This window comes from Cyprinodon tularosa, unplaced genomic scaffold, assembly GCF_016077235.1.
Source record: "Cyprinodon tularosa strain WSP-4 unplaced genomic scaffold, ASM1607723v1 ctg622, whole genome shotgun sequence".
Lineage (NCBI taxonomy): Eukaryota > Metazoa > Chordata > Actinopteri > Cyprinodontiformes > Cyprinodontidae > Cyprinodon > Cyprinodon tularosa.
In genome coordinates this window covers 268,857-291,610 of record NW_024039366.1, presented here as the reverse complement: position 1 = coordinate 291,610, position 22,754 = coordinate 268,857, and the positions used below count along the sequence as shown (strand labels likewise).

At 41.5% G+C, this 22,754-nt stretch overlaps 1 protein-coding gene across 2 annotated transcripts in view; it reads right to left on the bottom strand.

The window, feature by feature from the left end:
- hdac5 (histone deacetylase 5) overlaps window positions 1–22,459 on the bottom strand; it is a 117,173-nt gene extending 94,714 nt beyond the window's left edge. Inside the window, exons 1-2 of one of the 2 annotated variants that reach the window (XM_038307864.1) lie at window positions 22,341–22,459; window positions 1,675–1,819 (exon numbers count right to left, since the gene is read on the bottom strand). In XM_038307864.1, the coding sequence (XP_038163792.1) occupies window positions 1,675–1,726 (52 nt within the window). In that variant the 5' untranslated portion in view covers window positions 1,727–1,819; window positions 22,341–22,459. Of the gene's footprint in view, window positions 1–1,674; window positions 1,820–22,205 lie in introns of both variants that reach the window. The other variant, XM_038307863.1, reaches the window with a different exon arrangement.
- Window positions 22,460–22,754: the final 295 nt, after the last annotated feature.

Below are 22,754 nucleotides of genomic sequence, written 5' to 3'. Positions count from 1 at the left end.
ATAAGACATTATAAATAAAGCTCTTCTCACACAGTTTAGACATAGATTAGTGATAGTATTAAAGTATTAGTAAGATAGCATTAAAGGCTGCTCTTAAGCTATTACCTTCAGTGTCAGCATGGATGTTAAAATCCCCCACTATGATGGTAACCTGACTCCGCCAGATGGATTTGCTCCGCATATCCATCTGGAAACCTTCCGTTGAAGTAATTTTGGGAAGGGGCGAAAATACTGGTTAGCTGATTGGCCTATGTTGGTGATAGACGGGCCAAATAAACCAATCAGATCAACGAAGCATATGATGTACTAACAGAGCGACGACGAAAACACAACCACAAGCCAGGCACAAGCCAATTGATAGAACAAACTCTTGCCGAGACCAGTCGGGAGAAGAGCAAAAACATCTTTTCCTCTGAGAAAAGCCTCCAGAGCAGTGTTTTGCTCTTCTTTCAGTGAAGAAATACTCTGGAATTCCAATAAAACTTGCTCGATAGCCACGCTAGCGCTAGTTTCATCGGCTGAAGCCGCCATGTTCTTTAGACTGAACATTTGCGCTTCTCGTTGCATCACACCTCAACCCGCCTCAAAGCCAACGCTGATTGGACATTCATTTGGTGAACTGCTCCAAATTTTCTTTAACGGGAAGTAGCCAGACTGATCTGCGAGTGAAACCTTGAAAGCTCGCGAGATCAGGATGGTCTCACGAGGCAACTATGATGGCCCTTTCAGTATGCAACACCAAAACAGATAGAAACTCTGAAAACTGATCTAAAAATTCAGAGTAAGGACCTGGTGGAAGAAGAGGAATTTTTCTGGCTTTGCAATTTGGATGAGGGAAACTAAGGGTTAAATGTTCAAAATAGTTGTAATTATTAACTGCCTTTGGAGTAATCACTAAGTCAGACTGAAAGATTTTTGCTAATTGTCCTCACCCCGAATTTCTGGGTATGTGAACATTTAAATAGCTAGAAGGAGTTGCCTCATTTATGTTCCACTCCAGGGTTTCAGTTTTTTCATGACCTTGAAAGCTTACTTGTGCAGAGTCCATTAATGCAGGACTTTCCTGTAAACTTTGTTTGGAAAAGAACTTGCATGCTTGAAACTGCATGCTAGCTGGAAGTTTCTCTTTTCTTCTGTGTTACAACAAACCCGCTTTAAACATATTATTGTCTCCTAAAGGGCTGGAGTAAGTCTCGTTCATTTAATGTGACCTAAATTGAGTGCCCCTGCGATTTGATTTTGATTTAGTTAAATTGCAATTATATTGCAAACGCAATTATTTGCCCACCCCTAACAAGTATGGCACCATTCTAATGACAGATACCTTCCTACAATGAGTCTTTGAGACATTTTATAAACTGTGGTTTTATATAAAGGACAAAAAGGTTGAAAAATTAGGACTATGAAAAAATATATTTCTTTCAGTGAATCAGCAATTTCTATCAATGAATTGTAATTTTAGTTGTAATCACAGGAAGACAGCCCTGAAGGTTAACCACAAGGATCACAATTATGCACCCATATTATTAAAAAAAAAATTCCCCCAACCTTCCATATCTTATGTGCAAAACATTAAATGTTTCCAGTGGAAAAACCTGGCCTTTAGCAGAGGTGTGTAGGTTTTAGAGTGCCAGTAGATCACGGTTTCTATATAACAGCTTGATAGAGACTCACTGGTCTGGTGGGAGGAGTTCATGAAGGCGAAACCTGGACTTCCGCCTTGCATAAGCTTCTGTTAAAGGGGGTCTTCTGAGTCAGCCATGGGTTGACAACAAAAGGAGGCAGGTTCAAATTCCTTGCTCCTCAATAGAGTGTTCACCTGTGAAACATATAACAAAGATTTAGATTTGACCCGCTACCATCTGATAATCCAAAAAAAGAAACCAAGTGTCAGCGGTAACATAAAAAGATTAGAAAAGGAGCAGATGAGCTTCTTCAACAGACATCAGCTTCAGCACAGGAATGAAAATAACCTGAACACACAATATTAAAGTACAGCAATCAATTGGTCAAGTCAATTCCCGTCTTGCATTGATCATGCTGGATAAAGCATGTTTGCCGGTTTTTATTTTATCGTAACAAATAAGGTAAGGTTCTATGTCTATATAGTCCCTTATAGAGAATACATAGCGTATGCTATTTACTAACTATAATAAACGCTAATATGGGATACTAAAGATTTTCATTTCATTTTCAAGATTTTTATTTTCCTCCTTTAAATATTTGTCCTGAAATCCTAAAAATTCCCAAATGCTGTCTCTCCTGGAAACACAGTGTGGTCCTCATATTACTAAATAAATACTGATCACAAAAAGGTTTCTTTATGTTCCTGCACATTTGAAATAAATTAAATACCCAGTGCCAATATATATTAATATGGATACTGATGTGTTAAACTGAATATTAAACAAAAAAAAATATATATATATACTACTATACGTCTAAGTTCTGGAGAAATTGGTGAGTAGGAATTGGCTGCAGCACCACCGATTGGAGCGTTTTAAAGAAAGTTCAGTCTTTGACCTGCCAGTCACCAGTGAAACCCAATCAGAGAACATTTGATTTCCAACACATTAAAGGAAAGTTATATTCTTGTTTGTAATTTTCAAGATGGTTTTTCAAATATGAACACTTTTTAATTTGGATTTTATTTAAAGCTATTTTTCTACCATTTTATTTCAAAGTTTTATTGAAACTTTTTTCCGCCAGTTTACTGCATAATAAATTAATTACATACATTACAAGTGTAGAATGAGAAATAAATATCAATTACAATACTAGGATAAAGAAGAAACATATCATTAAGACTCTGAATGGGTATGATATTTAGTTTTAATGTGCATACACAATCTAAACATGTGCATAAATAAATTCCTGCAAATACAACCCAGTAGCTTTCAGCACTAAACCCTGAACAGAGCCTTTCTGTTTGGTTTGGTTCATGGAAAGTTTCTTACTGGGGAAAAGAAATGTAGCAATAAGATTATTGGAGTTCCCACTGGCTCTCTGGCTCCACCTGCTGCTAAAGTAATGGTAAAGCGAGAAAGAACATGGGCTGAAGTGATAATTATCTGAAAATAAAGGTGCATGATGCATCATGTTAGCAAAGCTCAAATAAGGCCATTAAAACATATAGAGACACTCAATCTGACACTCTGATCAGTGCTTCTATCTAATCAAGGGTCCTGACTCCCTCAGGTTGGATTTTTCTATCTGGATATCACCTTGCGATGCATCTGCTGACATCCAGCTGCAATGAAGTGACTGTTTTGGTCTCTTGCGTTATATACCAACCAAGCTGCATTTGTGGCATCAGACTGAACTTTGCTGTAGATTCCCTTTAAATAAGGTTAAAATATATATTGTTTTTCTTATTTTGTATTTTGATGAAAACGGGTTTCATACAGGAGGTTTACTAAACCATTCCATGCTCAACATAGCTCAATAACACAGCAAAATTACAACATAATGTTGCTGACGAGATATTAAGAGCGTATTTCTTAACACAGAGATACAGCTTGTTTACTTTGTCTTGAAAAGCCAATTACTATTTGAACACCCTGTTATTTTGCAAGTTCTACCATTTAGAAATCATGAGAGGTCTGAAATTGTCATTGTAGGTGCATGCCCACTGTGAGAAACATAATCTAAAACAGATCTTCAACAGGGGGTCCACGGAGGTACTGCATGGGGTCATGAAAGTTTTGGTTGATTAAACTTTTATTTTATATCCCCCCCTGCAATTTTTTTCCACAAATTGAAATATCTTTATATCCACATTAAAATGAATTGAACTCACTGTAGTAAACAGATCAATGGAGGCAGAAGATGTCTTTCAGTCATCAAAGCAAACATTCAGTGACTATGTCAAGCCTTTTTAACCATCCACAATTACGTTCCAGATATCTTCAAATATATTTTGACTAGACAAAACCACATTTTGTATCCGGAATGGTAATTTAAAATATCTGTATTTACACTATGATTAGGAAGAATAATAATTCAAGATATCTTAAATTACATTTTGCCTAGTAAAAATTCCTTTAGAAATATCTCAAATTACGTCACCGGATTTGTCATTTCAAGCGTCACACGCTGATTTAACTTTTCCTCCTATGGATTAAACTGACAGTAAGACATTTTTTTAGGAATGATCCTCCTGGAAGCCCATTAAAAAGATCATTACAAATTTTGACTCTTCAGAATGTCAATTTAAGATATCTTTAATGGAAAAGCTGAATAATTCAAGATATCTTTAATTCATTTAGAGATATCTTAAAAGGAATTTCGAAGTCAAAATTACAATTCAAGATATCTTTAATCTTGTTTTGTCTAGTCATCATTTGCTTTTAAGATATCTATAATTTAGTTTTCACTAGTCAAACCTGCATATCTCCTATCCTAAAATACATTTAAGATATCTTGAATTATGGTGGCATTTGAGATATCTTTAATTAGAATTTTGACTAGTCAAAACTAAAATCAAGATATCTTGAAATTACTTTATGACTAGTCGTAATTTAATCATGGATATCTGAAATGTGTATTTCAGATAGTCAGTAATTCCTTCTAGATATCTTAATTGTCATCTCTATACAAGTTAATGGTAAATCTGATGTCATTTCGACTAGTCAGAATGTAATTAGAGATATCTCGAATAGGAATTTTGACTAGTCAAAATATAATTAGAGATATCTTAAATCGCTAAAACGTCTAGTCATAAAACAATTTGAGATATCTTGAATGTAAAGGTGTTATAACCGAATTTATGCTAAAACGGCTTGCCATACTGTGACACACTTTCAAGCTGGGCACCGTTTCATTCACAACACCTGTCCCGTCAATGAAGAATCAGAATCAGAAATACTATAATAATCCCAGGGTGAAATTACTTTTGTTATATTACTCCATATGTAATAGTGTGACTATAGGACCAGTTTGATATAACACAATTTCATACAATATATAAAATTAGGCGATCCCCACTCCTTTTCGCCATCAGTTTGGGGGGTCCTTGATCTGGAAAACGTTGAAGACCCCTGATCTAAAAAGACAATCTAGAAATCACAATGATTATTCTAACTATTTATTTGTTTGATAAAGCTAGAAAAAGGTATTTGAACACCTGTCTATCAGCTAGAATTCGGACCCTCAAAGACCTGTTTGAATGCCTTCAAAATGTCCATCTCCACTCCATTTATTATCCTAAATTAGATGCACCTGTTCGAGGTCGTTAGGTGCATAAACACACCTGTCCACCCCATACAATTAGTAAGAATCCAACTACTAACATAGTCAGGACCAAAGAGCTGTCCAAAGACACTATAGACTAAATTGTACATCTCCAAAAGGCTGGAAAGTGCTATGGGGAAATTGCCAAGCACCTTGATGTAAAAATTTCCACTGTTGGCCTAGTGGGGGAAGTGTTGACCTAGTGGTAAATTGCCTGTACTTATATAGCGCTTCTTCAAGTCAGGAGACTTGACCAAAGCACTTTACACTACATTCAGTCATTCACCCATTCACACACACACTGATGGTGGCAAGCTACATTGTAGCCACAGCTGCCCTGGGCTTCACTGACAGAAGCAAGGCTGGCGTACACTGCCAACACCGGGCCCTCTGACCACCATCAGTAGACAATGCAGGTGAAGTGTCTTGCCCAAGGACACAACGACACTGAAAGACGGAGCCGGGGCTTGAACCGTCAATCCTTCGATTTCAGGGCAAACTCGTACATCCGACACCACTGTCAGATGTAGGAGTAGTTAGAGAAGTGTGCTTGTGCTCTGAGAAGGTTGCAAGTACCCGGTTCCATCCCCACAGCCTGCACTCTGGGTCCTTGAGCAAGACCTTTAACCCCACACTACATTAGGGATGGAACGGTTTATGAAAGCCGGCCGAACCGTTCGGTTCGACTGTCTCGGTTCGATTCGTGTGTGTTGCGTTCGTTTCATGCGCTGCTCGTTTTTCTCATAGAGGAAGGGCGTACACTCCAGAGCAGAAGGTGGCGGTACTGTGACCAAAGCCAACCACCAGTAATAAACAAGAAGAAGAAGAAGCGAAGCAGCGTAGCCGGGTGTAGCAGAAAAAAATCTGTTGTTGTGGAGAATTGTGTGGGTATGGCGAGTGGGAAAGAACAGGAGTTGGAAGATGCGCCAGCAGCACTTTATAGGTCTGCTGTATGGGACCACTTTGCATTTAGAGTGACCTACGATGATGGCGGAAAGCATTGTGCAACACGTGTTATACTATACAAGACATAATTGATTTTCCTAACAATCAACATATACCGAACCGAACCGAAAACCGTGACCACGAAACCGTGAACCGAACCGTGGATTTTGTGAACCGTTCCACCCCTACCGGGTATTAAATTATTTTTTTTTCTAATCATTAGAAAATGGAAGAAGCTAAACATGACTGTCAGTCTCCCTCACACTGGGGCTCCATACAAGATCTCACCTCGTGGGGTCTCAATGATGCTAAGAAAGGTGAGAAATCAGCCCAGAACTACATGGGAGGAGCCGGTCTATGACCTGAAAACAGCTGGGACCACTGTTTCCAAGGTTAGTGTTGGTAATACACCAAGACATCATGGTTTGAAATCATGCATTGCACAAAATGTTCACTTGCTTAAACGAGCACGTCAATGCCCGTCTCAAGTTTGCCAAAATATAGCTTTTTGGTCATAATTCCACTAACCGTGTTTGGAGGAAGAAGAATGTTGAGTACCATTCCTAGAGCACCATCCCTACTGTGAAGCATGGGGGTGGTAGCATCATGCTTTGGGGGTGTTTTTCTGCACATGGGACAGGGCGACTCCACTGTATTAAGGAGAGGATGACCGCTGCCATGCATTGCAAGAGTCTGGGGAACAACCTCCTTCTTTCAGTTAGACCATTGAAGATGGGTCGAGGCTAGGTCTTCCAACACGACAATGACCCAAAGCTCACAGCCTGGATAACCAAGGAGTGGCTCTGTAAGAACCATATCAAGGTTCTGGCATGGCCCAGCCAGTCTCCAGACCTAAACCCACTAGAGAATCTGGGATGGAGCTCAAAATCTGTGTTTTTCAGCGACAGCCAAGAAACCTGACTGATCTAGAGAAGATCTGTGTGGAGGAGTGGGCCAAAATCCATCCTGCAGTGTATGCAAACCTGGTGAAAAACTACAGTAACAGTTTGACCTCTCGAATTGCAAACAAAGGCTACTTTACCAAATATTAAGATTGTTTTTCTTCCAGGTGTTCAAATACTTATTTGCAGCTGTATCATATAAATAAATAGTTGCAAAATCATACATTGTGACATGCACCTACAGTGGTACCAGCATCTAAGATGACAATTTCAGACCCCTGCAGGATTTCTAAGTGGGAGAACTTACAAAATAAAATAGCAGGGTGTTTAAATACTTATTTTCCTCACTGTACATGTGCTTTAGGGCTACCATCAGTATCTTTAAATTGGCTTGAGTATAGGCCTGAAACAATTTTATCAGGCAGCTAATGTATTAATCTTTTATAACTGATTAACTAATGCTGGTTATATGTCTTTAAAAGTGTTTAATGTTCACTAGGATTTCTAACTAGTGCAAAAAGAGAATCATTGCCACTGTCAAGATTAAAGAGTAAATATGACCATTTTCATTTCTAAATTCAACTAAGTTTGATTCAGTTTATTTATATAAGAGTAATTCGCAGCAAATTATAAAGCCCTTTACAGAGGAAATTTAATAAAAAATACAGACTTATAACAGGGAAACCAGCTGATTGAATCAAGTAATTGATTTTGCAGAATCCGTCCCACCTGGATGAGCATGTGGCTACAGTAGACATTGGGTTGCATTATGTTGTTGAAAGCAATCTCACACACCAACCATGAATGCAGCAACAGCCATTTAATGCAAAAGGCTTGAAATATCCTCCATTGTTCCTGCAAGACCGTTCACTGACAAATTGACAACTTAATTGACATTAATTGACAACTTTTTAAGTGAAGGAGTCTGCAGAGATGGGCTTTAATTAATCAAAATGAAAGATAGAAAAAATAACATTGACAAAGGATGATGGGAATGCTCTTATGAGGTTAGAAGGTGGCTTTTAAAAAAGTCATTTCAATTTAGCTCTAGAAGGACTGTTTGGTGTTCCTAGTTCTACACCAACCAGCAGTCACATTTTCTCCTCACTCTGCCGCTGTTCTGTCAGATTAGCATACCCCGTCAGACCAGCACACCCATAGTCATACACATGCTCAAGATGTCAGATTTGCGTTTGTCCGTTTCGTTTTTTACAGAAAATAGACTCTATACTACCTCGAGAGGCGTGTATCCATTTAGTCATGTACAAAAAAAAATATTTTAGGTCAGATCACCATATGCTTCAAAAAACACCAAAAAGTACAAAATTGTAGTTTTTTTTTTGTATATGACTGAAGGGATACACACCTGTTGAGGTTGTTTAAAGTTTATTTCTTCATACAAAACTAAAGGAATAAACTAAAAGGATAAACTGGTATTGACTATGGGTATGCTGGTCTGACCGGGTATGCTCATCTGACAGAACACCGCAGTTTCTGCCGGCTGCAATTTTTCCATCTCAAGCAGTTAACGTCTAGGGGTTAGCCGTAGCCTCTACCTGCTCTTTCCCCAAGTACTGCTGTCCTACTCCCAACTAGAGACTGACATTTTTTCGGGAATCCCACGGGTCACGGGATTCCCGTAGGATTCCTGTGGGATTCCCGTGGGATGGGAGTCAGTATTAGTAACGATCACGTGATTGGGACGGTACAGGATTAAACATTGATGTATTAAACTAGGATGGATGCCAAAAAATAAAATAAAATAGAAAGAAAAAAAATCCAGTACTGGCGCCGCCATTTTGTAGTTTTTTTCCTTGAAGCCTACACTATAATGCGAGTCAAAAAAACTACACGACCCAAAAACCAACAGTGCTTCCACCCTGAGTTTTTCACCCACGCTCAAAAACAACAATAGAGGGACCAACAGTTACTACAGTTAGAAACAGGAACTTAACTGACCCTTCATAGAAATTCAGATTCAATGTATTGGCAGAAATCTTATTGAAGACAACAATAATGGGAGTGGTGTAGGAGCGGGAGTCATTCTGAATGGGAGCGGGAGTAATTTCACCAGGAGTGGGACGGGACAGGATTTAGATTTCTACTCTGGCCCGGGATCGGGACGCAATTTGTTTCTGTGGGAGTGGGACGGGACACAATTTTTTTTGTGGGAGTGGGACGGGACAGGAGTGAAAATCCACTCCCGTGTCAGTCTCTACTCCCAACCAACAGTAGCCTCTGGTTCAAAGTCAGGGTACTGTTTCTCCCAGGGGACTTATGCGATCCGCGCTACTTCAATCCCCCGCATTTAGCCTAGCTAGCCTCAGTCAGTTGTAGCCTCGCCCCACCTGAGCACTGTTTCCGAGGCACATCTACCATCTTCTAGTATGCTCCTCCGATTTTGAGTTCCCTGATTTGCCCAGTGGGTTACTCCTATCTTCCTTAGCTTCAGAGGGGGGTGCAGCTGGCCCCCTCATCCAGGGTATGGTGTTCTCACACTGATCCACAGCTGCTTCTGTCTAAGCTCAGAATGCTGTCTTCGTATCCCTCTGTTGACGGATGATTCATCCCCGTTTTGGGTAAACATGCAACAAGCATAGAAAAAAGATGCATATCAGATCTCAGTAAAATAAAATCACCAAATATCTAAACTTTTTCCATTTAAAATAAATAAAAATGTTGTCATCTGACAATGTGCTTTGGCCGGAACTCCTCAAGTGGAAAAAAATCATGAAAATTTGGCTATCCGATTACAGATGAATCGATTTGCAAAAGCAGTTGCTGCCCTAGACTCATTTAAGAAAAAAATTCTAACAATTTCACAGTACTAAAAGATTCTGGATATTTCTTCTCTTAAATCCAGCGCTGATATTTTTTTAAATGTTTGTGGCCTTGCCATACAATTTTAAACTTTTAACTGACCCTTGTATGGAATTTTTAAACAGATGCATTTGTGACAAGCATGTGTTACCCTAATATTTGGCTTCTAAAATTGTGAAAATATTAGCAGATGGCATCCTGCAATGGACGGCTAACTAACTATTGTTTTCTTGCATAAAGTCTATCTCAATTACCTATGCACAGCCAGCTGTGTACTGTACATACTTTAGTAGTGTAAAGCACTCCAAAGATCTTCATGCATAAATAAAACTTTCTGATGTAATCGGCTAAAAGAAATGTTTTAAGTAAAGTTGATCTGTTTGGTTTACAGTGCTTCACACTTTATTTAAAAGCGATCAAACATTGTTTTTTGTTGAGCAGCTAAGTTTCTTACTTGCTGCTAAGACTAATGACATAAAGCAACGTGCCTTTTTGGCGAAAACACCACAGCACCTTTTTTTTTGTTTTCTTTTTTTTATTTCGCTGATCAAGCATCAGGAACTGGATATCAGTCCTATTCCTCCTTCTCTACCACCTCCTGCTCCTCTTCACACCAGCATTTCCAAAAATACATGGCCCCTCCTATTGTGTAAAGCAGCAGGAAGTGCTGCCTGGCAACCAGGGGTCTCGCTGCCGTGGAAACAGCTCACCTGAACACCTCCTTCCTAAACAAACAGCAAGTGTGTGCACTAAAGAAAGGCTGGAGGCAGAGAATTTAAAGTTCAATTCCTGCTGATGTCACTGCTTTCTCACACAGACAGAAAGCCATAGAGGTAAAGTCTGTCCATAGTAACACACTTCCAAATTCAAGGCTGCATATATATATATATATATATATATATATATATATATATATATATATATATATATATATATATATATATATATATATATATAATTATATATATATATATATATTAGGGCTGCAACTAACGATTATTTTAAAAGTCGATGAATCGGACGATTATTTTTTCGATTAAACGATGAATCGGACAAAAAAAATTTTTTATATTAACCTCTTTATTCCAAAACACATTCGCAGTCTGGACGCTGAGGCTCTGACTGCAGCGCTGAGAGGGACTCCTGCAGGAAAACGCGGTTGGGGTGGGGGAGGCGCCCCACGGCAGAGTAGGAACGATACATGCTTTCACGTAAGAGTCTCCAAAAGCCGCCAGTGACACCGAAAAAAGTCGCCAGATTTGTCGCTAGTCGCTTTTTTGAAAAATAGTCACTGGAGGGGTCTGAAAAGTCGCTGAGTTGGCGGCGCTGGCTCGCTCTGCCAAGTACATCCCGCTGCAGCCTGCGGGAAGGCGGGGCTTGACGTCAAGCCCCGCCCACATCAAGGACAGCCATATTGGAAATGCTGACGTAAACAGGGCAGGGAATATATAAAGATATATGTAAAGATATGTTTTCATCTTAATTGTGAAAAGTTATCCCTCGAGCCCTGACGTAAATAGTCTGTAAATTTAAACAAAAATACGCCGCACAGTGCTGAGGCATCATTAGTCAGCTTGAACCAGCATGTTTGAGAAGCAGGTCGACCGCCCCAATATGGCGGCCGTAATTCCTGCGCCGCGACAGCCAATGCGGGGTCTAAAACAGAAGGGAAGAAATAATTATGACTAGATTAAGAGTAGGACACACCTATTTAAATGACACTTTACATTTAATAGGGAAGAAAAGTAATGATAAATGTGAAGGATGTGGAGAGAAAGAAAATGTAGAACATGTATTAATGTTTAAAAATGGCGGCGCCCCTGGCGGCAGCGGCTGGCATACAGCTCTGACCAACTTGCGGAGATTTTCATAAAAATATACCGCCAAACCCGCTGCAAACTGCTTATCTACCTAGCAGATCATCACTGGACCGCCAGCGCCTGCTGGAGTTACGATCATGCAGTGTATTTGGACTTGTAACCACCACTACGCTCGACTGTTTACGTGACTCCGGAGTGCTCCGGGATCAAGCCCCGGAGGCCTGCGATGCAGCGGACCCGTCGAGCGGCTCACGCTGGAGGAGAGCCAAGCGAAAGCGGTGCAGCCGGCCGAGGAAACGCGGCTGTCGCGGAGGTTTAGCAGCCAAGCTAAAGGCTAACCCCCACAGACCATCGCTTCCATCCATCCTGCTCTCCAACGTACGTTCACTTGATAACAAAACTGACCATCTTCAACTCGAGCTCTCAGCAAAGAGGGAGTTTAGGGACTGTTGCGCTCTCATTCTGACAGAGACGTGGCTCACATCATCAACCCCGGACAACGCCATTAGCCTGGAGGGGCTAGCTACTTTCCGCGCCGACAGAAACAAAGAACTCAGCGGTAAGAGCCGAGGAGGCGGACTCTGTGTTTACATCAATAACAACTGGTGTAAAAATGCTAGAATAGTCACAAGTTTTTGCTCTCCGGACATAGAGCTTCTGACTGTTAGCTGCAGACCCTTTTACCTGCCCAGAGAGTTCACTGTTGTTACCATCACAGCGGTGTATGTCCCCCCCAGCGCTGATACAAAGGAGGCCATGAGTGTTCTCTATCGGACTGTCTCTGAGCTGCAATCTACACACACAGAGGGCGTTTTCATCATTGCTGGAGATTTTAATCAGGCGAATATGAAAACTGTTCTCCCTCATTTTTATCAACACGTGGATTTTGCTACTCGTGGAGAGAACACTCTGGACTTAGTTTATACAAACATAAAAGACGCATTCAGAGCAGCCCCCCGCCCCCACATCGGCTCCTCAGACCACCTTTCTGTGATGCTAATTCCTGCATACAGACCCCTGCTGATCAGAGCAAAACCTACAGTGAAGCAGGTGAGGGTCTGGACGGAGGGGGCCATGGATGCACTCCAGGACTGCTTTGAATGCTCTGAATGGGACATGTTCAAATCAGCAGCAACATATGACAACAAGATCAATGTTGATGAGTACGCCATGACTGTTTCAGCCTACATCAACCACTGCATCGAGGACGTCAGCACAACAAAGACCATCACCACCCGAGCCAACCAACGGCCCTGGATGACTGAGGAGGTCCGCCACGCGCTAAAAGCACGGAACTCAGCCTTCAAGTCTGGTGACAAGGAGGCACTGAGGACAGCTAGAGCCACCCTGAACCGTGCCATCAGGTTAGCAAAGCGGAACCATAACCAGAAAATCCAGCATCTGTTCCACGACGCCAAGAACACCAGGAGCATGTGGCAAGGCATACGGGCGATCACAGACTACAACACGCCCCCTGCCCCGGTGGATGAAGTTGATGCTGACTTCCTAAACGGACTAAATAACTTCTTTGGGAGGTTTGAGGCACTAAATCGCACTCCAGCAGTGAAGGCTGTCCCACATCAGGAAGAGGAGGTTCTCTGCCTTGACACAGCCGACGTGTGGAAGACTCTGAGGAGGGTCAACCCGCGGAAGGCCCCAGGTCCCGACAACATACCTGGGCGGGTGCTCAAGGAGTGTGCAGGTCAGCTAGCTGGTGTCCTCACGGACATTTTTAACACCTCGCTGGAGCAAGCCACAGTGCCAGCATGCTTCAAGTCTGCCTCCATCATCCCAGTGCCAAAGAAACCTCAAGTCACCTGCTACAACGACTACCGGCCCGTCGCACTGACTCCCATCATGATGAAGTGCTTTGAAAGGCTGGTAAAGGAACACATCGTCTCCAGTCTCCCCCCAACACTCGACCCGTTCCAGTTTGCCTACCGGCGAAACCGCTCCACTGAGGACGCCATCTCCTCTGCTCTTCACCTGAGCCTGGCCCACCTGGAGGAGAAGAACACCCACGTGCGGATGCTGTTTCCTGGACTTCAGTTCAGCGTTTAACACCATCATCCCACAGCACCTGGTGGGAAAGCTGGAACATCTGGGCTTCAACACACCCCTTCGAAACTGGCTGCTGGACTTCCTCACCAACAGACCTCAGTCAGTCCGGGTCGGTCAGAACACCTCTGATGTCATCACCCTCAGCACGGGCTCCCCTCAGGGCTGCGTCCTGAGCCCCCTGCTGTTCACCCTGATGACATATGACTGCGTCCCCAGGTTCACCACCAATCACATCGTGAAGTTTGCGGACGACACCACGGTGGTGGGCCTCATCAGGGACGACAACGACCGGGACTACAGAGAGGAGGTGGAGCAGCTGGTGGACTGGTGCAGTGAAAACAGTCTGATCCTGAACGTGGAGAAGACGAAGGAGATCATCGTCGACTTCAGGAAAAACCGCCCCCACCATGCTCCACTGCTCATCAACAGCTCAGCTGTGGAGGTGGTCAGCAGCACAAAGTTCCTGGGGGTGCACATCACGGACAACCTCACCTGGACTGTAAACACTTCATCTCTAGTGAAGAGGGCACAGAAGCGCTTGTACTTTCTGCGGAGGATGAGGAGAGCCCGCCTGCCCCCGCCCATCCTCACAACCTTCTACAGAAGCACCATAGAGAGCGTTCTGACCAGCTGTCTCTCTCTGTGGTGTGGAGGCTGCAGAGCTTCTGACTGGAAGAATGTGAGGAGGGTGGTGAGGACAGCGGAAGGAATCATTGGGGCTCCTCTTCCCTCCATTAAGGACATTTCATCACAGCGCTGTGTGTCCCGAGCCCGTAATATCATCAAAGACCCCTCACACCCCCACCATGGACTGTTCTCCCTGCTGCCCTCTGGAAAGAGGTTCCGCAGCATCCGCTGCAGATCCACCAGGTTGTGCAACAGCTTCTTCCCCACTGCCATCAGACTGTTGAACCTTTGATCCACAATCCGAACTCTGCACCTATTGCACATTATCGGGCATCAAATGCTGCTGAACTTTTAACTTTTAGCCCTTTAAATTGTTCATCTCATTGTATTTTTCAATAACGCATTTTTTGCACAAATGCCATTTTGCACTGAACCACTGCAACTTGCACACTGTCTCTTATCCTCTGCACTGTTCACACTTTGACCACTGCTGCACTTTTTGTATTTTTCTATAACTCGTGCCATTTGAAATATCAATGCAACGTTCATAAGCTGTATGTAACGCAATTTCGTTCTGTATGCACCCTGTGCATACAAAATGACAAATAAAGAAGTCTAAGTCTAAGTCTAATGAACTGTAGAACATATGAATCTGAAAGAGAAAATCTGAAAAGAATTGTTGGAAGGACAGGAAAAGAATGGAGTCTTAAAGGAATATTAGGAAATGAAGGAAACATAATGGAGATTTATAGAGTAAGGAAAGCTTTATTTACTTTTCTTAAAAACACAAGATTAATAAATAGAATTTAATAAATGTAGAGAAAATGTTGCTACACACTCGTGTACAGTAGGTGGCGGTATGCACTAGGGGTGGGTATTGCCAAAGAAGTCACGATTCGATCCGAATCACGATTCACATGCCACGATGCGATTCTATCACGATGCATTGCGATACTTGAAATATTGCGATGCATTGCGATATTTTCACTGAACACTGTAAGAAAAAGATACAGCCATTACCAGTGGCTGACTGGCTGGGTATGATCTGGATCGTGTCTTCTATTGATACATAACTGAAAGCAACTGAATTCATACATAGCTGGATTTATTGAAATGACTTTTGAAGGTATTGCCATGAAAACAAATACTGGACACAAATATTACTATTACTGGCGTGGACACACTGACAAAAAGTGCGTAGAATTTATAAAACTTGAAATAACAGTGCCGTTTACATGGTCTCAGTGGTCCTTTAATGGAAACATTCTTTCGCAAATGACGTGCGTCAAATCAATTTCTTTTTAACTTCTTTGTGTTTAAAGCCAAAATGCATCCAAACATCTGACTTGGAAAGCGATGGAGCCGGGCAAATTTTCTCAGTCTCCATGTTTTGTTTATGAATGACTCGTCGCAGTATCTGTAGTGACATCTACTGGACTGAAAGTTGTATTCCACTCGTTTTTGGCTGATGTGTGCCAACCATTCATGTATTTTATTTATTCCTTTTTGTTGATTAAGAATCGATACTTGGCATCAAGAATCGATGCAGTAGATCACAACAATTAGAATCACGATGCATCATCATGACGATTATTTTGCACACCCCTAGTATGCACCTAAAAGTTACTTGCAATCCGCCATTAATGAAAAGAAGAAATAAACAGAATTTCCAATATGGCTGTCCTTGATGTGGGCGGGGCTTGACATCAAGCCCCGCCTTCCCAAGGGCTGCAGCGGGATGTACTTGGCAGAGCGAGCCAGCGCCGCAGTTGCAGTGTTGCCAACTCAGCGACTTTTCAGACCCCTCCAGTGACTATTTTTCTTCCCGCAGGCTGCAGCGGGATGCTTCTCCACTCTGCCGTATTTGTTTTCTTCCTCTTTCAGTCAAGAGGCAGTGATGACGGCGCGGCGGATGACGCATTAATCGCGCGACACAACTAATTGATGATGAAATTCGTTGCCAACGCTTTTAAAAGTCGATTTTTATCGATTTTATCGATTCGTTGTTGCAGCCCTAATATATATATATATATATATATATATATATATATATATATATATATATATATATATATATATATATATATATATATATATATATATATACTATCATGAACTATCATGCAACAGGAGTGTCCTGGGGCCCACTGCACCAGCAACAGTTCTGCAGATGGATGTGTGGATTCCAATGCATACATCCCAACATTAGCTAAGGAGGTAGGCGCTGGTCTCAGCTGTTTGGGGCCTTGGACAAGACACTTCCCTGCCCCTGCCTGTTGATGGTGGTCAGATGGTCCACTAACTCAGATTATGGCAGCCTCGCTCCTGTCAGTGTGCCCAAGGGCAGCTGTGGCTACAAAGAATTTTGCCAATATCAGCATGTGAATGCAAATGGAAAGAACTGTAAGTCCTTAAAGTCCTTGGTCTTCTTGCAACACTATGTACGTACAGGTACAGCCCCCCACCGAAACAGAGAAGGCTCCAACTGTAAAGAGACATATGAAGAAAACTCTAACTAGGTTCAAACGGCACAATAACTCTAGTATTTTTTGACAATGATTTACATTTTTGAGAGTATAATGGGTGAAAATAAGTGTGTAACTTGTGGAGCACTTAGATATAAATAACCCCAGAAACCACAGCAAACCTGCAGCCTGAGATGACTGATCTGGCCTAATGATCGCTCTTTTCTGAGTCTCATGAGGAAGACCCTCTTCTCTGTCTGGCCACTGTTTGTAAAAATCTCTTAGTTTGTTCTGCCAGTCAGCTTCATGAGGCTCTTTGGGTGGCCCTTGCTCCATAGAAATAATCCCCATTTACACTAGCCTTTTGTAACCGTGCCGAGACCAGTCCGAGCATATTAACCAAGCAAAACCCTGTTAATGGTAGATGGCATGCAAAATGGGGCCGCGCCAGACACAACCGCACTGCTCTACACTGGTACTAGTTCATCAGTAGGGCTTGGCGTGGTTCAGTTCTGGCCTAGTTCTCAGATAAAGCGCGCATATTCAAACAGCATCATCTACTTACAGTCAGCCTCTGTAATCATGAAATTTGATGTGATGCTTCTGCTTAGCAGTGTGATGAACCTCGATGTCTGCTGTTTTTTTCTGCATCTGTAAGGCCTGAATAGACTATTGTTTGTATCGACTTCCCAAAAGCCCACTCTGTCAAATAAATTTACCAAAGGCTGCCTTGTTCGCCTGACTCTCCGCAAACAGAGAAATATCCCAATTATAACCAAACTACCTGAACGTTACGAGCGCTGCCATGTTGGTTTGCTTGTTTACCTCTAGAGAACAGTAGTACCTTAGATCGCCACTCGGAGGCAAGGAACCATGCTAGTGTGGTGTGTAAAAGGTCGTAAAGAATCGAGCTGGGCATGGTTAACTGATCCAAGTTCTGTCCAAACTTGGCATGGATCAGTTTTCAAGGGTAGTGTAAATGGGGTATTAGCCTCCCTGGAATTGATGGACTTTTGTTGTTTTATCCAATCAGGAACCCTGCTTTTCTTGCTGGTTTACAAAGTAAAACACCTCTGTTTTGAGGGGAAATTATAAAGTAAAATGTGTCCATCTCAAGAGAAAACAGTCAGGTTTGGAGTCACAAAGTACGTATTACGTACTTTGTACGTAATACGTACTTTTACGTATTTCGCTTGTGTTTCGTTCGGTTCATGCGCTGCTCCTTTTTCTCATAGAGGAAGCGTTTACACTCCAGAGCAGAAGGTGGCGGTACTGCGACCAAAGCCAACCGCCAGTAGTAAACAAGAAGAAGAAGAAGCGAAGCAGCTTAGCCGGGTGTAGCAGGGAAAAAAATCAGTTGTTGTGGAGAATTGTGTCGGACTGGCGAGTGGGAAAGAACAAGAGTTGGAAGACGCGCCAGCAGCACTTTATAGGTCTGCTGTATGGGAGCGCTTTGCATTTAGAGTGACCTACGATGACGGCGGAAAGAAAGTTGTGGATAAAAGTGCAACAGTGTGCAAGCATTGTGCAACACGTTTTGTTTATGCTAACAGCAACATGTCATGTTAACCCCGAAATCCCTCATACTCCGTCAGCAACCCCCGCTCCGCCCCGCTGCGCTCCAGACCGGCTGCTCAAAGCCTACAGCCCCCACTGTGGCTTCGTCTGCTCCCCTCTGAGTTCCTTGGAGATGGTAAAGAGCATGTAACCTGACAACAGCCAGATGCATGTCTCGCTCATGTCTCGCTCCGCCTAGCAAGACGTGAGCGAGACATGAGCGAGACATGCATCTGGCTGTTGTCAGGTTAGAGAGCATGCGCCAGATGATTAAATTCAAAGCAGCAAAACATACGCGAATGATCCAGGGTTTCCGCGGATCATTTAAAATAATTACAATCCATTATTTTTGGGGGGATTTTGTCATTAATTTCATAATTTTTTATGGGATTTCGGTGTAACAATCAACATGTATCGAATTGAACCGAAAACCGTGACCAGAAACCGTGAATCAAACCGAACCGTGGATTTTGTGAACCGTTCCACCCCTAGAACGTATATAGCAGGCTGGGCAGACTCGTACATAAAAAAAATCAATGAAATATTAAAAAGAAAAACAGAACACTTTACCCAAGCTAGGAGTTTTGAAGGACAGAAAACAGATCAAGTAAAATATTGATCCTCATTCATACTTGCAAAAACAACGAGCGGCAGACTCTGCAGGTAAGCACAGCTCATCACTCTCCCCCTTAATGAAACAAATAAATAAAAATTCAACAAACTTCACTGATCTCACCCTGAGAATCACATTTCACTGCCTCACCCAGTACTCCTATAAACCATCTGACAGTTACATTCTCCTTTTCTTTCAATGTATTTCACATTATATGTTTAATATATTCCTCTAAAAATTCTCCATCTGTTCTGGCTGCTATATGCATGAAGTGGAGCTTTGCTTCTGTCAAATGCGGGGCATAATTGTAATGCATGGGGCACAGAGGCAGAAGGGGAAGAAATCTGTACTAATTGAAATCTGATAACCCTGTGTAGTCGGAGCCTCTTTATAGGCAGTCATTGTGACATGGAAAAAAATTCAGATCTGGGATTAAAAATTCGTACCAAACTGGTGATCACTTAGAGACCATTGGTGATCATTTAGAGACAATGATTAACCAAACGGTCCAGTTTGTTGGACTGTGGAAGTAAGCTCGAGTACCCAGAGTTGACCCATATATGCAAGGGCACATGGTGCATACTTCATGCAAAAGGACCCTTGGTCAGGAATCGAACCCAAGACCCAACAGGGCTACAAACTGTTCCACCGTGCAGCATGCGGCAATGAATTTTCAAAACTTATATCTTAACAAATTATTTTGTTTGATTTCATGGCCTAGCGGTTTGAGAGGTAATCATTTCTATTATAATTTTGTTATATAGCTAATTTGCTATTTTCTAAATTACTCTAGATACATTTTTTTATTATTTAAATTCATACAAAAATTGCAGTTTCATTTTAAATAAATTGTGATAATCTGTAAACTGGTTTTCTTTCTTTATCTTTTTCTGACATTTGTTTTTTTTAAATGACCTTAAAAATGTAAGAATTTCAGAAAAAGGTTGGAAAGAACAGAAGGCTAATCAGTGTCGACAGTCACAGCATATTTTTTAGCTAGCCTACATTGAGGCAGATGATGAGCAGCAGAAGTACTTCTACTTCTAAAAAAAGAAGTAACTCTCTAGCAAAAAGAATCTCAGCAGATGATAGACCACTTTCAGTGTTGCCTTCTAAAAGAAAAGATGCCGATGAGGAGGGGGACCGAGGATCTACAGCCTCCAGGGCGAAGAGAAAGGTAATTGAAAAATGGCACTTTCGAGAAAACTGTGTTTCCCAAGAGACTGGCTTATTTATGAGGAAGATGCTAAGCTAATGAGCTGCTCAGTATACAGCAAATACGCAAATGAAACGGAAACAATGAATTTGTTGCAGGCTGTCAGTCTATGAAACACAATGAACACAAACACACTAAATGCCACATTTACTGGATGTCCGTGTCTCAGGCTCAATCTAAACAACCCATGCCTCGGCGAATGTCCGTGCAGTGATGGCTATATCAACACAAACACAAAGATGAAAATATTGTTTTGCACCACCCATGCCATTGGAAGAAAGGCTACGCTTTTATGTATGGACAAATTAACAAATGAAGAACAAAAGCATCTTCGAACAAATACAGAAAAGGTGCTCTGAGGGTGTGATTGTCATTGTCTACCAAGTCACCTACATGAATACGTATAACATCCATTGCCAATTGTTGGACTGACTTTTACATACAACCTTAATATACATATTTATATATATATATATATATATATATATATATATATATATATATATATATATATATATATATATATATATATATATATATATATATATAATATATATATATATATATTTAGGTGTATAAATGACACATAAATATATACATATACAAATGTAGTCCATAAATTATTTTTGTAAATTGGGCTATGTATGGTTAGTCTGATTTTTCCCCCCCCACTTTCAGATCGTTGAAAAGACGTTGGATGTTGGAAATACATTATATAAATAAATTATTTGAACAAGGGCACAGCTTTATTCAATATAAAACTATATTTTTCATTTGCTCATACAGTACATTTTATCCCCTATAAAGAGGTTTTATTTGCTTGTTTTTATTTAATTTGTTTAATTGTTAAAACAGTAAGTAAATAAGCTGTGAACATGCTTTTTTAAATAATGTAGCCATTACGCCTGTGATCAGTAAATACTTCATATATTTGGGCAGTGTGGGAAAAAAAACTTAAATCTGGAAAATATCTTAATCTAACCACCATTGTTTATAGATTGCAGATTCTGTGACTGTGACTGGCTGGATGTGCTTTTTTCATCCTCTGACATGGGAGCTCATCCGCCTGGCTGTGTGTTTCCTGGACGGGGACGCCTTTTAGAGTTGCTTTTTGTATCTATGCTTCTTTTTTTATCTCTGCTTCTGTCTCCTTGAACCCCAGTCGGCCTCGGCAGATGGCCGTTCAGACTAAACGCTGGTTCTGCTGGAGGTTTTTTTTTTTCTGTTAAGATTGAGTTTTTCCTCTTCACTGTCGCTACAAGCATGCTCAGTGTGAGGGATTGCCTTCCGGCCAATGAGTCCATGCAATCACCGGGTTTTCCTTAGATAGAAAAAAACTTTGATCTGGTTGAACTGTGAAGTGCCTTCAGATGACATTTGTTGTGCACTGGTGCTATAGAAATAAACTGAATAGAACTGGATTTTAAAAACTGTAATAAAGACAGTGTAACCTGATCCTAATGCAGAATATCATTTATAGATGTGGGGGTAACCAATTTATTGCTTAGATGATCTTCCCACTGGGAAACTGTGGAGATGGAGCCTGGAGGCTGCGGTCCTTTACAAGTTGGCTTGTTCTAAGACATCAGTGGAGTTAATTGCTGCCATCTGTTAGCTTTATGCTTGCACTGTACATCCTGCCTGGTCCTTTGGCCGTTGATAGTTAGCTATAGTCCAGTTAGCTCTACCTAGTTAGTTCCCCTGCAGACTGAGCAAGCAGCGGTATCTATCAGCAAACACCTGTACTATTATCAAGCTGGTTAGCTGCTGTATCTGTCAGGTGAAAGCTTCTGTCCTTTAGCTAGCTGTAGCACTTATTACACACTTTATACGCACAACGATACATTATATCTGCCATCAGGGAAAATAAAAACAGGCAAATTTGCACTTCTTCCATCCGTGGTTCCTGCCGCTGAATGGTCACAAGCATCCACGCACGCACAGTACCGTGACTTTCGGCGGAGACCAGGTCGTTTCCTATCGGGATGCGGTCGCTGCGGTGTGCTTCCCCTCCTGTCTCAGCAGGATCCAAAGTGCCTTTGGGTGGCCACAGAAAATACTGTAACTCAGGATGCGTCTCACCTTCTACCGTTTCAACTCCTCCATATTTACAGTATGGCCGTTTTTTCTCCCTCGCGCACTCTCTCTCCCACCAACAACAACATTATTGACGTCCTCCCCCTGCCACGTGACCAGACTACTGGGGCTAAAAATAGACTCTGTGGCAGACAGACAGATAGACAGACAGGCACTACAAGCAGAGGCGGACTTAGTCATACTGCGGCCCCTGGCAGAATATATATATATATATATATATATATATATATATATATATATATATATATATATATATATATATATATATATATATATATATATATATATATATATATATATATATATATATATATACATAGGCGGATCTACTGGGGTGGCATAGGGTGGAAAATGCCACCCTAAATGACAGCCTTGCCACCCCTGCTGCCACCCCTGTTG